The sequence below is a fragment of the Condylostylus longicornis genome, unplaced genomic scaffold (assembly GCF_029603195.1).
Source record: "Condylostylus longicornis isolate FDR11 unplaced genomic scaffold, ASM2960319v2 ptg000046l, whole genome shotgun sequence".
NCBI classification, from domain to species: domain Eukaryota; kingdom Metazoa; phylum Arthropoda; class Insecta; order Diptera; family Dolichopodidae; genus Condylostylus; species Condylostylus longicornis.
Window position 1 is genome coordinate 1,845,354 of NW_026578015.1, and position 21,046 is coordinate 1,866,399.

General features: G+C 25.1%; 2 protein-coding genes across 6 annotated transcripts in view; one reads left to right on the forward strand and one right to left on the reverse strand.

The window, feature by feature from the left end:
• LOC129610660 (homeobox protein 5-like) overlaps window positions 1–21,046 on the forward strand; it is a 212,377-nt gene that overhangs the window by 152,771 nt on the left and 38,560 nt on the right. For 2 of the 3 annotated variants that reach the window (XM_055523298.1, XM_055523299.1), the window contains exon 7: window positions 17,562–17,841. The exons of the other annotated variant lie outside the window; for it this stretch is intronic. In XM_055523298.1, coding sequence (XP_055379273.1) covers window positions 17,562–17,651 — 90 coding nt within the window. In that variant the 3' untranslated portion in view covers window positions 17,652–17,841. Of the gene's footprint in view, window positions 1–17,561; window positions 17,842–21,046 lie in introns of those variants that run through there. 3 annotated transcript variants of the gene reach the window in all.
• Window positions 1–21,046, reverse strand: part of LOC129610661 (anion exchange protein 2) — a 58,305-nt gene that overhangs the window by 4,622 nt on the left and 32,637 nt on the right. For 2 of the 3 annotated variants that reach the window (XM_055523301.1, XM_055523302.1), the window contains exons 3-7: window positions 1,861–2,074; window positions 1,382–1,698; window positions 1,185–1,315; window positions 573–1,128; window positions 359–499 (exon numbers count right to left, since the gene is read on the reverse strand). In XM_055523301.1, coding sequence (XP_055379276.1) covers window positions 359–499; window positions 573–1,128; window positions 1,185–1,315; window positions 1,382–1,698; window positions 1,861–2,074 — 1,359 coding nt within the window. Of the gene's footprint in view, window positions 1–358; window positions 500–572; window positions 1,129–1,184; window positions 1,316–1,381; window positions 1,699–1,860; window positions 2,075–21,046 lie in introns of those variants that run through there. The other variant, XM_055523303.1, reaches the window with a different exon arrangement.

A 21,046-nucleotide genomic window follows, 5' to 3' on the forward strand; every position in this document is an offset into this window, starting at 1 on the left:
AAAAAAATACAATTAATAAAATCGAAAATTTCGCATTAAAAACCTTTAAAATTAAATTTTTGACAGCAAAACAAATATACTGTAAAACTGAGAATTTGGGAGAGAATATTTACTAATCTTGTTAAGAACTAATTGGATTCTCATTTTTATTCTTAAAATATTGAATTCGCGGCAACACTATTATTGTTAGTATAGTCAATATTGCCGTCTACTAAGTAATACTAACATATTTTACAATAAACTATTAATTTCTAATAAATTAATTAATTAACCCCTTGTCTATACGAGACAGTGCAATTCTAATGCCACATTTGCAATCTAAACTATCAAAATATAATTCCTTTGCACAAAAACTTACTTGTAAACTAACACAGCTACTATTTTTCTTTTTTGGAAATGAAAATCCATATGGATGTTCATTAACATGTCGATGTTTAAGTAATAATGCTCTCATAACAACTGCTTTATCATCAGCTGTAATTAAATCAGCTATTACCATCTAAAATACAAAAAAATAATATTATCACAAAAATAATTCAATTTAAAAAATAAAAAAAAAATAATTTGCAGACCTGTTCAACAACACGATATGCAACACCAGGTAAATCTTTTTCTTCTAAATCCAATAATACAACACCAGTTTCTAAGCAACGTCTTAAATTAATTAAAGAATGAAATGATAATGATGCAACATGTGGTCGACCCCATCTATCAGAACCTTCTTCTAAATCTTCTTCATATTTAATCCAACGTGCTGTTTCTTTCCATTCACGATCTTTACCGGTACCACATAATTCATCTAATTGTACGAAAATTTCATGTGGACTATGATCAAAATGTTTTTTAATAATTGGTTCAAAACCACTTAATCCTTGTGATAAATATGAATTATTTTGTGAATGTTTTTTCATACGAATTGAATGGATTTTTGGTCGACGTAATGCTCTTTGATCATCAGAACGATGTGATGTTAATTCATTAATATCAGCTTCTTCTAATGTAAAATCTTCTGGTTGAACAGATACTTTTCTAATTGTATGATCACTATGTATTGGTTCTGATTCTGATATTTTTCGTTGGGTACCTTCTTGATGTGATAATTTTCTTGTACGATAATACTGATGTCGGCTATATAAAAAATTAATTATTTAGATTTTATTTTTGAAATTAAAATAGCTATATACCTTTTTCTTCTCTTTCGTTCTTCAAAACGATCATTTTCTTCACCAGCAGCTGGTAATTGTGTAGCTCCAAACGATATATTAGAAGTTTTTCGATTATTAAATTGTACTCGTCTATCATCAAATGAACTATCCTATAAGCGTAGCATAAAAAAAATTAAAATAACAATTTACATAAAATTCAAAAGTTTTCTACTTACCGAATGATCTCCAGCCGAAAATTCAGCTCTTCTAGATATCAAAGGACTATGCTCTTGGGATTCTTCAATTTTATTGTCATCACCAGCTTCAATTAACTCATCTTTTTCATCATAATTTTCGCTATCACCACCACCACGGTGACTGTTAATACGAGCACGACTACCACCGCCTCCAATACCGCCACCTCCATCGCCAACGCCACCGCCACCTCCACCTCCACCGCCACCGACACCACCATCACCATCTTCAAGTGAAAAATCATTTATTGGCCAAACAGCTGACGTTGGTGCACTTTCAATAAAAAATTTTCGCTGTTCTGAAAAAAATGTTGTACGTTATGAAATAGCACACGAACAATTTGTATTAAAAGTGACAGTTTATCACAAAGTCAAAGTGAAGTTCGAACTTTATTGTAAAGACAAAAAAGTTGCAAGTATACACCAAATTCTAATTTTATAAAAACTAAGCTAAATTTTACGTTCAAAGGATGATTTTCCATCTTCATTGTATGATGACATCGGTATCGGTTGATCATCAGCTCCATCTCGTGTTAATAACTTATCAAATTTATCTTTTTCATTTTTATTATAGCTTGATACTCTCGTTAAACTTTTCGATGCCTTATCGAAAAGTTTTTCCATTTCCGTATCTAATAGTACATTCTCAGGGTCATCGTGACGATTTGATCGAACCTTAAACACACAGAAAAAAGCAAAAGAAAAACAAATTAATTAAAAAATGTAAACAACTAATAAACATATTTTTTGTATTTGTATATGAAAATTTGAGTTGAAGAAAATAAAATTATTTGTTTTGAATTAAAAATTTGACTTAAAAAATCATATACAAATAATAAAAAATCATAAATCAATTATTGACAATGGCAGCAACGCTAAAATTAAAGAGCGTTTTTTCTTTCGTTTTCATTTTCTTGTCATCTCTAAATTGATCAACAACATTAAGTGTATCCAAAATATTAAACATAATGTCAAAACATAAAAACAATAATAATGACTAATAAAATAATAAGTAACTTGCGTATGCGTAAAATTTAAAAATTACGTTTTAAATGGCGCCTGACATTATAGTCGTTTTCCACTTTTAAAGGGAAAAATTAAATTTCATTGAAAAAAATTTTTTGTTGTCATATTTTGTGAAATATTTTTGCTTTTTATAAGACAATTTCTTAATATAAATTACTCTGGAATCGAAAAAATTTCCTGTTTACATGCAAATAAATAAGATAATTTAAAATATACATAATAAATAATTAGTAAATAACACTTTTAAATAAGAATGTAGGTCGTAGAGAGTTTATTCAAACCCATACAGTAAAATCTGCACAAAATGATATAGTGAGTTAATATATCGAATGTGCCGTCTGGCGCTGAACGATTCTATTGACATCATAGATAAGAAAATTAAAAGGAGCAACTTGCAGGGTGGCCAGAGCGCTGTAACCTTGTAACAATGAGAAGAGGACGACTGCGTTGTTGGCAAGGTATGGCGGGAATGTTGACAAGGTATTGCCTGCGCTTAAGGATTTTATTGACATCATTAAAAGGAGCGACTTGCAGGGTGGCCAGAGCGCTGTAACCTTGTAGGAATGAGAAGAGGACGAGGGCGTTGTTGGCAAGGTATGGCGGAAATGTTGACAAGGTATTGCCTCTTGGAAAAAGTGACCAACAGGCTTGGAGTCACTTCAACGAATGTCTGTTGGGGATACCTTTTAACCTCGCCTGGAAGAAGCGCATTCAGGTTAATTGGTTGCGATAAATAATTTTTAAGGTTTGTATCACATGGGGTTTGTCGAAAATTAATATTAGAGTTGCCGATTACCTTCTTGTTGGCTTAATGCATACGCTTCGCCCTGGTGGCCAGATAAGCCCCCCCTTTCCTCTACTACTACTACTTGTATATCGAATAAATTTCTGATTTATATATATAACCAGTTCTGCAATAAAAATCGAAAACTTCTATTCAAAATCAATCAATTTTTTAAATTTCGATCACACTTGAACATTAATTTCACTGTTCAATTAAATTAATATTTGAACCATAAATAATTCACTTAAAATTAAATAAATTTTTGTGTATGTAACTTAAAATCTCTTCACAATTACATTTAAACATCTCCAATAACGGAACGGAATATAATTCTAAATTCTTAATATGCTGTTAGCCATAATAGTACTTATGTTTCCCGCTTCAAATAAATTACTAAAGGTACCCAAAAACTTATAAATTTCATTTAAATTTCACAATTTTTTCAATTTTAATAAATTTTCATATTGTACTTTAAAAAATCTTAGTCATTCAATTTTATTTTCGCAAATTTGAAATAATATTCGAATTTAATTTAAAAAAAAAATTGATATTTATTTTCTTGTCATCCCTTGTTACCATACATTAAAAAAAAAAAAAAAAACATAAACTAAAACAATAAAGAATTAAAATCGAAAAATGTGAAATAACAAAGAATAATCGATTCAATTGATGAATTGAAGTGGCATTTTCAATTAAGAATTCATTAAAATCAATTTATTGAAGAAAAAATTTGTATTTTAAAAGAAAAATAAAATGAACACGTGATTTTTTAATAATTTACACAATATTTTCATTCATTATTCTTATTTTTTAATATTTAAATTAAAATGTTTTAAGAAAAACAAACAATAAATAAATAAATCAAAAAAATATTGTTTACAAAATTTTATTATTTGTCACTTATGCTTCTATTTTATATGCTTTCGTTTTGTTTATACCCCTCCCCCCCCCCCCTGTCACAATACTTGATCACGAAAAATAAAATTTATGTTTTCAATAAATTTATTTTGATATTGATTGAGATTCTTTGTTGAACACACATAAAATCACTTATGTATTCATGCATTGTGTAGTACATGTAATATTAATAATATAAAAAACAAATTAATGCCGGTTGAATCCAGTCCTCGTTCTCATCTCTCTGACTTCTTGTTTTTATTATAAAAATAAAATGATCATTATATTATTAAGGAAAAATAATAATAGTAATAATGAAAATTTAGATTATTTTTCTTTCATTGATTAATTTCACAGAAAAAAAAAATAAAATGCAGTTTAATATAAAATTAAAACTGAAATTGTCCAGTTTTTTTTTAAACCAGAAAATTTTTCATTTGAATTCATTTAAAAATTATGTGTACATAGATTGAAAATAATTGATGAAAATATTAATTTTTTCTTTTTATTTATTATTAATTAATTTATTAGTAATATTTTTATTTATTATTTTTTTACACAATAATTTTATTAATAATTTGACATTTTATTAATAATTTCAATTTCGGCATTTACTGTGCTCAATTAGTTTTTTTTTTTTTGCATTACTGTTTGGGTGGACGAACAGACAGAATTCGACACAGAATTCGACACTGATTAAAAACATACACTTATGTCTATATCTCAGACCATTATTTCCTACCGTTACAAAATTTAAAGGCAAATTTATAATACCTTTCGCACATACTTTATAACGGATATAAGAAAAATTCTATTTGGTATAAATTTGATATATATAGTTCACAATTGACAGTGATACTGCAATTATAAAATTTTGTTCTTTCACTAGTTTTTTCCTATTTTGAGAAATTTTTTACTTTTGAATGCAATAATTGCTTTAACAGTCTTAATTTTAGCTTTCAATTTCATCAAAATTTTATATTAATTTCAATATGTAATCACAAATTTCAAAAGCTGTCCTACCACTACCGCAAATAAAATGAATTAAGTTTAAAATATTAATTAAAATTAAATTCGAAATTTTTAATTTTACTCTTTGCTTAAAATTGAAAATATGTTTGTACATTATTTAATAGTGCTGTGAAATTCTTATGAGAATATTTAAAAACTGCAAACATGTGATATAGTGAGTTTTGTTTATGAATATTAACATTAAAGCGTTGTTGTCGCGTATAAGTAGTAGCTATCATAATTATTAATTACAATTAAATGCTACCTAACGTAAATAAATATAGAAAAATACAAAAATATTTATAATTTAGTTGGGTTTATTTCGAGTATCGAATTAATAAATGATAAGTGATTATTATCGTAAAAAATCTGATATTATTGTTAACACAAATAAATTAATTCATACAAATAATTGGTGTACATAATATGATTTTTAAAACATTTACGATAAAAATATTACCATCATTTAGTGATTCGATATTTGAACCAACCCTCTGTAAATATAATAAATAATGTATGACATAGTAAATAATGTATAACATACAACTGAACAGTATACCAAATTCAATTATTCTGTTATATACAATTTATACAGTAAAAGAAATTTGATTTTTCGATTTTAGATAAAACCTATGCTGCATTTATAGCAAATTATTAAAATTACGATATTACATTATATATACGATATTATATATACGATATTATATATACGATATTATAAAAAAAATATACTTAAAAATTATAAATTAATAAGTATTTTTTTTACTTCATTTTCCCAATTTAATATTTTCATTTTGTTTTTTTTTTTTTTCAAAAATATTTAAAATAAAAAAATTAAAACCAAATTTATATTATTTATTTCCGTTAGATCGTTTTTAATTATTCCGAAAGAATTGAAATACTAAAAAAAAAAAACAAGCAAAATTTTTTATTTAAATATTTTTAATATTAAAATTTATAATAAACAAATGAAATTATTTGTATTTTAAGTCGGTATAATGAAATTTAATAAAAATTCTCAAAAAAGCAAAAAATACCATATGTCAAAATATTAGAAAAAACAAAAACAACTTCATACATAAATGTTTATAAAAGTAAAAGAGAAAAAAAAAAGAAGAAAATATTTGATTAAAATTTTCATAATAAAATATAACAGAAAATTTGTTATATATATAAAAAAAAATATAACAGATTATTTGCGTATCCGTATATATATACATGCATGCATACATATTATGTACCTGTGTACTTATTATAATTAAATTATGCTTCTAATTATATGTAGAGAGTGTTTATTAAAGTAAACAGCAAGTAATTGGGAAAATAAATGAAAAGAAAAGAGAAAACTCATTAAAATAAACAAAAAAAAAACTACTCTCTACTCTCTAGTCTCTTTGATTAACCCTCTTCTTTTTTTGTTTATAGCAAAACAAAACAAATCTGCACAATAAAAAAATACTTATATTAAAGTTCAACAAAACAAAACACTTGAATGATTTAATCGGCTAATTTAAGAATAAACAGAACTTTATTATTAAGAGCTCGTTCATCAAATCCAATCATCACAAATAATAATTTATCGCATTTATTCAACGCGCTCAAGAATATTTTTACCTTTCATAATGAAAGTTTTTATTCATATTATTCACCTACCCATCCAGCCCAAAGTAACCCGCTTCCCCCCCTCCCGTGATTATCAAACAACCGAGATTAATGCGAATTAAAGGATTTTTCTTTTTGTAATTTTGTAGGTGATTTTCACATTTAAAATTAAAAAAGAAAATTGTTTTATTAAAAATTTTATGTACCAATAACGTGAAACAAATGGACCGTTTCAATCGAACTGTACAAGTTCGACCTTGTTACAAAACAATTCTTATAAGTTGAACTTTTACAAGAGGGCGTACCGATACATAAAAAAGCTTTTTCGAACTTTAATAATGGAAAACTTTAATTTTAATTCACTGCAAATCATTGAATTTCCAATCCACTGTGCAAATCATTCGGAAAGTTCGTACACATTTTCATAAAAACAAGAGGCCGTATACCTATAGGCAAACTCTGATAAATTGCAAACTTTTAGATTAATTACAAATTTTCAGATTAATTTCATAATTTTTATTCTAATTTAAGATTTTGTATGTTAAGTTAATATAATGTCAATATTGTCAAAATTGTCAAATAAACATTTTTATTCTATTTCTTTTATTGACATTTTATTATAACAGTATTGATATTTTATCGTGACAGTATATTGACATTTTATCATAAAAATTTTGTTTGTTAGATTCTCATTTTGAAATTAAATATTGATTTTATCAAATATATATATATATATATGTATATATATAAAAATAAATAATTATTATTAAAAATATTATGCACGAATTATCAATAAAAATAATAATAATTTAAGTATGTAAAAATAGAATAATTTTTTATACACATATGATTACGGAATACCTACATACCTGTCAATATATATAAATATAAATATGCCAATATGTATATATATACCTGCCAATATGTACATGGCATCTCTATACCTAAATATGTATATTTGATAACATGAATTATAATTAAAAATTCTTTATTTATATTGAATAACATATATATCACAATATATATATATCACCTTGTACAGGTATACGTACATATACCAAATAATTATGTAAATGAAGAAAAATTAGGTACGAAATTAATATATTAACCATAATGAGCACGAATCTAAAACACTCACACAAAAACAAACCGAAAATTTTGTTGATATTTATTCATGCATGTGTGTATGTGCTTTCTAACATAAATACTGTAATAAATATATCAAAAAATTTTATTATTAAAATTGAGATTTCATTAAATTGTGTTAATATATTTGGAATATTATAAATTTACCTGCAAATCTCTCAATATATAATATATACATATTTATTCTCATTTTAGTATAAGAAGAGTAATGTGTTTAACCCTTAACTGGTTATAATAGAAAATTGCCAAATTAGAAATTTTTATATTTTTTGCTTTTAATTTAATCATTATTTTATTAAAATTGGTCGAAAATCCTAAATACGTTATAAAACAAAATTTATAATTATATATCGAAAATTATCGGTGAAATTTGAAATGAAAATTGCTGCACAAATCTATGGGATCCCACAACTTCAGTTGTAATATGAGAAAAAATTAAATTATTTTCGAATCACTGGTATTTTTAATATTAATATTTACCAAAAATATCGCAAGATTTCTGAAAATATTAAAAATGAGATATTCCCAAAAAAAAATAAGAAAAAAAAATTTTTCTCACGAATTTTATAAAATTGATGACGCCTTCTGAAAATCAAAGGAAATTTTTAATTCATTCTTTTTTTAGTAATCTTAATTTGAATTTTTTTTTTTTATTTTAATTTATTTGTAAGTAAATGAAAAAATTTTCAGTAAATTTCCTTAAAATAATATAAAAAGTTTTTAAAAAAAAAAAAATTTTTTTATTAATAAATTTTCCACGCGTATATTGTGAATAGAAAACGCTAAGGACTAAAATAAACTTTAATTCACAAATATTTAGTTATTTATTTTTAAACTTATATTTAAAGTTCGATTTATTAATTCACACTTTCAATAAAAATTTTTGTTTAAAAAACTCATTTTTACAATTTTTTTAATAATTATTCTGTATTTTCGCGAAAAAAATTATTAAGTTGTAGATTGAATGATATCAAACTTTAAATATTAAAATTTTAGATTGTTTTGAATAGTTCCGACTCTTAGGAGTTTTAAGTTTTGGTTAGCTGTAATCTATAATTTTAATGATAACAATAGTGAACCAATAAATAGTGATTTGGTGATATTTTAGACACTATTAAAGCTATGGTACTGAAATTTGGCATCATTCGTTCGTGCTGATGCTATTACAGAATTCGTAGAACAACTCTATAAGCAGTGTGGTTTACCCCCAAAATATTATACTGTACTTTATTTTCTTTAGTTTAATTTTATTTTACTCTACATACTTGTTTTAAGAATTTCTCAGGATTTTACCCCTTTCTTCCAAATTAGAACAGTTTTCTTAACACATATTAATATTTTTTATTAACTGGGCTTTATGACAATATTTTTTTGGACTTTATGACGGAGTGTGGAGCTCTTTCCTAACACTTGCTTGCTTAAATTTCCAATCAGTTTTAAATGCCAAGCTGCGTGATGGCATTGCAAATGATTGACGTTTTTTGGGAAAAAATAATAATATTTATTTAAGTATTTGATTTTCTGCTTATTGATGGCTCACCGCGCGCGGTTTGGGATAGTCGTGGAACATTATTATTATTGTCACTCTTATGTATATTTTATAATTCCCGTAAAATCAAGGGAATTTCCCATATATGAAGGCTCTCAAACAAACAATAATCATCAAAAATTCTTAAATAAGCTTATAAAAATAAACACTTTTACACCAATTCTGCTTATTCTTCTTCTTCAAAAAGAAATTAATTGTCATAATTATTTGGTAATCATAAAATTTGTCTCCTTCTATTAAGTATAACAATAAAAAAAATTGTTTAGCAATAATTTTATTCTCATATCTCAATTCAATTCTATTTTTATATTCCAAAAATTCCAAAAATATTAAAACATTTTTTTTATCACTTCTAATAATAAACACTTATTTTTGAAAATGCTTAATTAGCATGTAGTTAAATTTATTAATTAAATATAAAAATCTTTTATACCTATGTTTATATGGTAACTCTAAAATTGGAATAATTTTAATAACTTAATTTTCACACTAAATAATTAACACATTTTATTTTAAAAAAAATTTTTTTTTATATTTAATTATCACAGCACAAAAAAAAAAATGTGTTAATTAATTTTAATATGCAGACTTTTAATAAAAAAAAAAATAATAATAATTAAATTTTGTGATTATAAATGGAAAATATTTATATGATTGTATAACAGTTAAGGTGAATAAATAAATATATATAAGATGAGGTGGAATTTTAAATGGGAATAAGAAAATTTTTGAAAATCTTATTTGATTTTATCTGAATTAATTATTTTTAGTTTTATTTGGTTTATGATAATCTTACAGGATTTAGTTGACAAAAGTTTAAATATGTTATACAAAATTATTGATAGCACAGCATGGAGAAACCTAAATTGTACATGTATGTACTGATTGCCAAAAATTAATTCCGCAGGCATTGAAACAATTTTTTGAGAAAATTAAGAAATTATAATTATACTTCACATGATTTCAATGTTTTAGTACAATAATATTTATTAAAAATTCGGAGACTATATAGGGAAAAGTCACTTGATTCAGTACCAACATTTGTGATTAAATCACATTTAAACAATTATAAAATCATCGGAAAAATTCAAAGGGCTCTAAAACTAAGAATTGGATTTTCATAATTTTAGGCAAATATTTTTGCTTAACTGTTATATTTGCAACAATATTTTGCTTAAATGTTATACAAGTAGTAGTTAATAAACGTTCTTGTATTTAATAATTATGTTGTGTTTCGCCAAACTTCGCACCTTCTTCACACATTCTCTTCTCTTTTAAACATCTTATTCATTTAGTTATATACAATTTTACTGTAGGGTTACTAATAAACTCCTTATAATACAAATAATGTGAAACACTAATCAACTAATTCAACAATTTAAATTGAATTTATATGGAAAATTTTGAAAGAAAACCTTCTTTAAAATACAAAAGAAAATTTTTTATTCTGTTTGCATTTTTAAAAAAAAAAAGCCCCCCATCTAATACGGTTGAATAATTGAAAAGAATTTTTTAGTGCAAGTCAATGGAAAAATCAATATACCAAAAGTACATGGTATTAAAATTTATATATACTTTCATATATATCATATATATCATATATATCATATATATCATATTATATATATGTATGGTATATGTACTGTATGTGCATTAAAATATAAACATATAAAATTCAAGAAGCAAAAATTTGTTTTTTAATGTTACCCGAAAGGAATGAAAGAATTGATTTTTCAAGTTTAACACAGAGATGGAGAGAGAGAGAGAGACAAGTTGGTTGCATAATGCAAAATTTCAACAAAGAATTAAAAAACAAAAAAAAAAACCAACCCATAGATGAAACTTATGTTTTCATCATCGTATATGCTGAAAGCAAAAAAAAAAATCAATTTTTTAGTTTTTCATTTTTCCAGAAATTTTCATTTTAACTACTAAAAATATAGTGTTGTGTATGATGTGTGCTCAATGCTTACTCGTATATTATGTATTTATGCTTTTAGAAGCGAAGGACGGGTAAAAGCGTTGTTGAATTCGGAGAAATAGTGAATACAAAATGTAAACATTTTCTTTCTTATATTCTTGTTTTTTTTTTTTATTCTTTTTTTATATTGTTCATATTTAATTCATGTTATATATAAAAAATAAGCATATTATTTAAAAATCAGAGTCGGACCACAAAAAATTCTGAAAAAATTTTAATTTACACATTTCACTATCTTGGCTTCGAACCAATGACCTTGCGTTTTCTGAACAAAAATCTTGTGTTTTTCAATAAACTGAGCTGGAAGAGTTTTATAAACTTTTCCGAAATTGAACTATTTTGGTGATTCTATATGACAATTGTTTTTTTTTTTTTTTTGTTTTCTTAGAAATTTTGTTATTTAAAAGCTCAATTTCCTAATTATTCGCCATCTATTGTCTACATTCAACTTAAATTTAATCTAGTCAATTGAATAATAAATCTGAAGAATAAAATGTTAATTAAGAGTTATTTTAGAAATCCGATTCTGATTACGGATTTTTTTTTTTTAATATAAAATTAGACTCTGAAATTAACTCCGGACCCTATATCGACTATTATATGCAAATTTAAAAAACAAAAACTCTCCAACTGTCTCAAAGAATGTAATTTAAAAAACTTTTAAAACCAACTCCGAAACGCCTTATCTTTAACTCCGAATCCTCGACTTTTACTCTGATTACGGTTCCTTAAAATTGATTTGTGTGCTCCGATTTTTTTATTCCGATTTCTGTCTTTCCATCTATTGAATCCGAATTCCTTCAACTCCGAATTTTCAATTCCGACTCCGACCCTTTGAAATCAACTTCTCTGCTCCGAATTTTTTATCCCGACTCCTTTATTTTGATTTTATGTGACTTTGAATCTTTGATACAGATTCCTAAGTTCCGACTCTTTGACTCCTGGATACTACATAAAAAATTTAAACACTCTCGTCCCTTGCTGCATAATTTATCAAACGCTCAATTTACACATTACGAGGGTCACTATTTATATTTCGGGTCTAGCAATAAAAAACAAACATTTATCATTGGAAATGGTTTTATTGTTTTTCAAAATATTCCAAAAAGTCGAAACAAGTTGATCGAGACACTCTTGTCTCGATAATCCGCGCCGAAAATCGTAAAAAATCATCGCACGAAAATTTTCACGGGACAATTCCATTTTTTGACCGAGATGAATTTTTCAAGTCACTGTAAACAAAACAATTCGCGCTCGAATGACAAGACGTTCTGAGTGAAGTTGTCCTAAAAAATGTCAAACTTTCCAATGGAAGTGTCAGATTGCACCTGGCAGCACTAGTATTGCCAGGACCCGAAATATAAATAGTGACCCTTAATGCCGACAATAAAAACTGATTCCAATTCTGTCTACGAATTGTGTATTACTTTTGTACTTTATAATATATAAAATCCATGACTTTTAGAAAATATTTATACACATCTAAGTACACATATAATGTATAGGGTATATAATAATTTAAAACAGCAAAAACTAAAAGTCATTGAAAGCAAATAATAATGAAGATGTTAGGTACATAATATAATATGAATATTGAAATATTTCAGGGGCATATTTAAGTTCGCTTTTAAAGAAAAAAAAAAAATAAATAAATATAAAAGGGAATATTATATTTTTTTATTATCTATTATAATGCACAGTGTAGCCGCCTGTAAATATATAGGTTTATATACTTAAATCACACACATATTATAAGAATATATAGGATGCGTTTCTTTGATTACAGAGAACTATATAAGTAAAGTAATGGATTTAATGTTATAAATAAAAATTTTAAGACTATATAAAACAAAAAATAAATAAAAAAAAATTTTTATTTGAAGAAAGGATTAAAGCGCAAATTTTTTATTGAATAGAAGAAAATATTTAAGTATGTGTTTTCCTTGTTGTACTTTAGAACTTGTTATGCAATTTTCATATTGTTTAATAGACAACATTTTTATAAATTTTAAAATATTCAAGGATATTTAAGAATTTTTGTAATATTTTAGTGCAACACATTAATATTAAAATAAATTCAATTGAAAAAGAGAAATTATAAAAATTACGATTAACTATGCGTTGAATTTAGAAAACCGAACGTACGTTCCGAGTATTCGGAAGTGGAATCGTAACTTCACGGAAAGAGTTTTTTACTAAAAATTTTTGAAGTACCATATGGCAGCTATACTATATTCAAATTTCTACACTAATACAATTCGGATAAATTTTTCTGACCTGTTCGCCTTTAATTGTATTTGCTATATATGTTTCTAACCTTACTTATATGTAAAATTTTGCGGCCATATTAAATAAAATTCATGTTGGACTGCGATTAAAATTTTTTGTTTCATCTACTTACAAAACTAATTAGAAATTTTTATTTTTTTATTTAATTAAAATTCTTTCGGAGTATGCCATATTTTTTTTCCATCTGAAATATTTTTTATAAAACAAAATATTCATTTAACTTTCCTATAATGTGTTAGTATAATGATTTTTATATGATTTACATATTTGTGTATATGTATGTGTATGGGCATTCATTTTTTTAAATTTTCTACGCCTCAAATATCCTTGAATAGAAAAATTTAAATTTACTTTGATATTTTTTTACAAGAAAAAAAATGTCTTCTTCCTCATATCCATCAAATTTTTTAGATGAATAATTTTTTATACCGCATGTCTTCTACATATAACACTTTGTTTTTGTATAATTTGTAAAATAGGGGAAAAAAACAACCAACCCCCAACCAACTCTCTCACATTATTATCCAAAAAAATTATATTTAAAAGTTTCAAATTTCATTTTTTTTATATTTAAATATATTTACCGTTATTTTTTCTATATTAATTATAAAAATTATCCTTTTTTTCTCTAATATCTAAATGCTGTTACTCATCCCTGCCCCGTACACATCCCTACTGTTACCTCATCTCTAACATTTTTTTCTCTCTTAAGCTTTATTTTTAATGCTCATTAACCACCAATGATGTTTTGTTATTGTTGCTTTTTTTCTTTGGTATAATCATCTGTTTAGAACTTTTACAAAAATTTAACCCTACCATTCACATACACACATACAATGTTATGTAAGATTTCATATCCAAATTAAAATTTCTAGCTTTTTGTTCCATTTTATCCTTTAAGGTCGATGGTTTTTTTTTTTTTTCATTCTTGTTAAAAAGAAGAAAAATTGAATTCACCTGAGAATTTTTTTTATTTTAATCGTTCCTTAAATTGTTTTAATGATTTTTTCACAATCGTTTCGCAACACAAACACACATAAGGAAATTTTTGTTAGAACAATGAGTGAGTGTTTCATTTCCCTTAAAAAATCTTCAATTTGTGCAAGGGAATTTAAGGTTCTTATTTAAGTTTAATTTTAGCTTTAGTAATTATTTTGTGTAAATGAGAAATTAGAACAATTAAATTTTAAATGATTTTTGAATTAAAGAAGAGGAAAATGAAAACGGAGCAGAGAAATTGCTAATTTAAAAAATTTAATTCGATTTTTAATCTGACAGTGTAATTATGTTAGATTTTATGTAAGATTAAGTGCATTTAAAATAATTACTGAAAGAATTAGAGAATTAGAATGTTAAGGGTGTGTTGTTTGTTCAAGGATTTTTTATTTCCCATACTCTCCATAAAATGTGAAATAACGTGTATTTAAAATTCTCATTTAAATTAAAAATAGGCGCCAGATAATATGTCCTATGATATAAAAAAGACGGTTGTCTTTGTCCTTACAATGTTCAAGGACATTAAATTGACATATTAAATTTTTTTGACCACAATGATATTAAAATCCCCCAAATTCTAAAAAATTCAAAAAATGCTCTATAGATAAAAAAAAATTATTTAATATTGAGGTTTAGATCATTGTGTAGGCGGGACATTTTCGTATTAGCAAAAAAAAATGTCAAATTTTGAAATTTTATGTGACACATCAAGTTATTTGACAGAGACATCTGTTTTGATTTTCTCTGATTTTTTTTGATAATATGAAATATGAAAATTTCTTTTGATTTTAACTTGACAAAGGACAACATTTGCATAATTTGGAGTAAAATTTTTAAAAAAAAAATATTGAAATTAAATACTTTTAGAATAGGCGTTTCGGTAACTTACATAATTTTACCAGTCTAAAGATTTTCAGAAGAAGCTGCGAAATTTTCCTAAGAGATGGCTCTCAAAATGTGATTTTTTAATCTTATTCATGCTGCGGTAAGGCACGCGTGTGTTCCCAAAGAGCTAGGAAATTTTAAAATGTCTCTCAAAATTAGATTTGTCTCACAAATGCGCGTCTTACAAATCTCTTGCAGTTCAGTTACTTGGGTAACCCGAGTTATATATTGGTTTTTGTTTTTCCTTCTTCACTCCTAGGATCTAGCATGGGGGTGGTGCATGATATCATAGATAGCATGTCCCAGTTTCATTCCGTCATAGAGTTTAACTAGGTAGCTAACTAGCCTGCCATATAGAGTTATATAATTAATATTTAAGAACAAAAAGAATAAGAATGCCCAAAATCTAAACTTCTTAATAGAAAATGAAGCACTCATTCTTTTCATTTTAATACGAAAATTTTTTTTTCTCTTTAATATTATTTTTATAGTTTTTTAACCCTTAAAAAATGATAGTCTTATATCAGATTAAACTAAAAAAATTTGTAACAAAAAAGAAGAAAAGGATAAGATTATTATTGTAGCCATATAAAAAGTGTTTTTTTCGGAAAAACTTTAACAAGGGTTTAAAAGGTGTTTTATTCGTACTTTTCTTTCTAATATACTTTTTAAATAAATATTATGGATCCTTTAAAAAACATCAAATCCTTTTTTGTTTTTGTTGTTCCTATCAAATTATAATGGCGAATAAATATGATAATTTTGTTCTTTATATAAAAAAATTTCTAATATGAAGTCGAAATTCTCTAACAAAAAAAAAAATGGTAGAAATCTATTCATTGAATGCGATATAGATTGAGAGGAAGGATAAGAGAGCCATGTCCTATATTATAGAAGTGAGAACTATTTAAATAAAGTACAAAATTTAATTTAATAAAAATTGATTTCGATAAAAATTTAATTTGATTTGGGAGTAGTTCTAAGAATTTCAATATTCAGCTGGAATAACGAAAAAAAAAACAAAATTTTTTCTTTCAACAGGACACTTAAAATAAAGTGTTATACTGTATTTTATGTATTCTTTATTGAAATTTACACTTGTGATTCTTCTACTTGAAAATTTCTTATTGACAAAAGAAATTTTGAATTTTTATTCAAATTTTACAGATTAGTGCTGGAATTCTTAAAAAATTTACTGTTCTACTATTAGTATTACTAACCTCAAAACCCTTCCCTGGTACCTAATTAAGAAAGTAGAAATTGCTAACGAAAATGGTCTTAAAAATATCGGAAGGAACAAATTGTCGAATTAATTGTTGAGATCTTTACAATCTCACATTTTTTTTTGTCTTAAATGAGCTTCCTGTAAAATTTTGATTTATTTTAATTCTCGGCTTACTGAAACATTTTACTCATTTAACTCACAGTTTGACTCGCAGTTTGGTGGTGTTAACATCACTTTCGGAAACTGAGAATATTTGGCAAAGGAGCAAAGTATTTCAAAATTAGTAGATTTTAACTTTTACTATGCTAATTTGGTTATTTTTTTAATAACTGAGTTTTTTTATTATAGGGTAACAAACCAATATCTCAATGTAACAACCGACATTTCAATGTAGCAACCGACATTTAAATGTAACAATCATTTCGCTATCATTTAAAAATTCTAATAATATTTACTCATGAAACTATATTTATACTGAAAAATCCTCAACTTTAATTCGAGACACGTGCCGGTGAATTTGCATAAATAGACTCTTTAAATTCCCTGGCCCTCTTACCTCTCTTTCTCGTTTATTAGCATTTCTTTATCTTGTAATTTTACAAAATATTACTGATTTAAATTAAGAATCACGTCTACAAATAAGAAAATTTATTGATGAAACCTTCTTTATTGATTAATAAAATTTAATTTTGCAAAAAATTTTTTTTAATTCTCTTACAATACTAAAATGAGTTTGCACTAACAAAATTATTTTTTTTTCTTTATTTTCAGGTATGTCAAAGGATTCTTATAATTTTATCTCACAATTTTAATAAAAAAATCAAAGGTCAGTGCCAATACAAAAACAAAAGATTTTTGTAATAAATTGAACAAAATGGACATTTTAATTAAATTGAACGAGAGATTTATTAGCTCACATTATACACATTCTTCATATAAAATAAAGGTTGTAGTGAAAGTAATTCAATACACTAAGAAATAGGTAACTCAATGTTAAGAGAGGCTAAGTAATTTTATTATATTTCATGTAAATCACGGAACTGTGAATTCATTTTTTACGATCAAATCAAATCGAACTTCAAATCTGCCTTTAACGGTTTGAAATGCTAAATTATTCATGCAAATGAGTTCAGAGAGTATTGAAATTAGAGGAATTTTATTTTTCACACAAAATGTTGCTTATACGAATTGATCTTGCTACAAATCGAAAAAAGCATAATTGGAAAAGAAGAGAACAGACAATTGAAAAGTTATTCTCTTAATTGAAGAGCAATTAAGACATGGACGTTTGACGTCTGACGTTTTTTCGACAAATTTTCAAAATATTTTAAAGGGGAGTTTATCTCTGATGCAGCTATGTGTTATACGCTTTTCAAATATTAAAAATCATTAAACTAAATCAAATAACTCCACTATTATAACCGTAATTTCAATTTTGATTTCGAATCCCGCATATTCAATTTGAATTTTAGTCTAAAATTATAAAAATATTTTATTTTTTAGATAAACCAAAAAAAATAGGTTAAATGACTTTGTCAATTTTTAGAAATCCAGTTCAAATATTATTTAAAAAATAAATTTTATAAATAGAAATTATTATACAATTTCAATTATTAATAAATTTATTAAAACTGGTTTGATGCAAACTAAAAATAAATATTAAAAATTAAACTTAATATATTTGGTCTATGGCTAGAGTTATACACATATACTAAAAATAATAATGGCACTAAAACCTGATTAAAATTTGAATTTATTGAAGTGTTATAAAATTTATGTCCTGTATACAATATAAAAGTTTAAATATAAAATTTACCAATGCAAATATAGAACAGCTTTTTTACTACTATTTAAAGTCAATAAAATTAGGAATTTTATGCCACTAGGAATTTTAGGCCACTAAAACTTTTAAATCAAAAATTTAGTCATGTATTGGTATTAAAATTTTGATAGCACACTTATAAGTATAATAAAAAATTTTATATGTTTTTTCATCCTTTTTTTTTATAAATTTATAATTAAAAGCAAAACGTATAATATTTAATAAAAAAAACGTGTAGGAAATTCAAAATGCCTACTATAACAGTATAAAATATAGTAAAATAACTATAATAGATGATTCACGCTAAAATTAAGTGAGACGTACCTATAGATTGCAGATTACCGAAGGGATATATATGGACAATTGAGCTTCCGAACGTCACAGTCAGCAATGACTTATTATAGTGCTCCTATATTCCGCTTATAACCGATCACAAGTAGTGTAAACTACATATATAACTCAAAGTTGGATAATTGTCACTCAAATTCTATTCTCTCTCCTCTGTTGTAAAGAGAGTGGACAACTGCAAAATTACATTATTTTGCATACTGTAATTTTAAATCACAACCTAATGTGATAGGAAACTTGTGTGATCTACTTAAATTTGAAGACTATACAAATATGTTAGTTCAGGAAACTACCATGTTGCCGTTTACGATATTTATTACCGTTTTTATTAATAATGGTTTATTTACTCCTTTTTGAGTATACAAATTATACAAATTAACTCCTTACATTAATCTTTTTTGAGTAATTTTATATTTACTTCTGTTAATGTACTCTTTTCGTATATTACCAATAGTTCGGCATATTTATGTTTTGCTTAAATCTAATTATAAACGGCAGGTACAGAATTACGAACACCTGATAAGTACATAAGTTTTTGAATAATCTCTTTAAATTCTTATTTATATGAGAAATAAAACTTATTTTTATCCCATGAATACTCTTGCATACCCTTATAATATTTTGCATCAGAAACCTTTAATATAATTTGATTAATGTAATAAAGTAATAAAATAGAACCTAAAAACAAAAAAAAACTTTAATTTTCAAACCCAAAAAAAATTTCAATCATAAAAATAGAAAACCAAAATTTTTCATTATACGACCGACCGGCTCCCCACCATCAACTCCTCATTCACCTTATTATGTTGATACGAGTATAAACACTATTGAATTTTATTGTTTATATAAAAAATATCAGTGTCAGTTGCAAAGCTTTAAATGTCCTTGACGAAGAAATTCAAAAGAAATTACATTGTGTACGATATGTAGGTATATATATGTACATTTGTAAATATAAACAATATTATATACATATGAGTTATATAAATAATAGAAATATAAAAAAAATATCGAACCTTAATGTTTAATATATGTACAAATATATATCTAAAATATCCGCAAAGAAAAAGCTCACCACATTATTGAGTAAGCTAAAAAAAAAAAAATACCACACCACCATTACCATACAATACATAAATATATATATATATGTAAATTGTTTTGGTTTAATATGTGTGCAAAAATAGGGAAAAATTTTTCGGTGAAATAAAAGTAAATTGAAATAAATTTTATTTATGTAGAGAGAATTTCCTATAAGTTCTCTTTTAAAAATTTTACATAACTCTTATACGCCAATACAGTTTTAAAATCAAGGTGATTTATTGCATGAGAACAATAAATTTTTAAATAATGAATTCAAGCAAGTTACTCAAGAATCAATGAACCGAATCCCTAGTGAGGGTATAGTTAACTAACACTTTCTTTCCACTGCAGGCCAGAACTCTACAAATCCCCTTAGAACTGAAGTCTCCTCCAATTTTCTACAAAATCATCAACAATGGCAATAGTTTATTATGCCCAGTTTTCTGATACATATGTTCTCTCAGTCAACAGTGATCCAATAAGATACTTGTAAGCATTCACACCCGGTTTTTGCCCGTATAAATAGTAATTAATGAAAGCCGATATAGTTTTGATTAAGATTTTTGATGGTTTTAATTCTATATTGCTTAATTCAATTGTAAATTAAGTAATTTATTGCTTTTGGATAATTATTGAATAATATAACATAATTTCTGTTATAATTTCAATTCGATTGAGAATTGCTAAGTGTACGTATTAGAATAAACCTAATATAATATTATAAGAAATCGCTATTTTTTAAGCACATTCGCTATATCTAGGATATTTACTTGTTAACTGTTATAATACTGTATACAAGTATATAAATTTAAAAGGACGTTATATTTTGTATTCTCCTCTCAATCAATGAATTAAAAAAACCTGAATTAAAAATTATTAAAATAGACCTAATTTAATATTATAAGAAATCGCTATTTTTTAAGCATATTCGCTATATCTAGGATATTTACTTGTTAACTGTTGTGGTAGAATTAAAAATTATTAAAATAGACCTAATTTAATA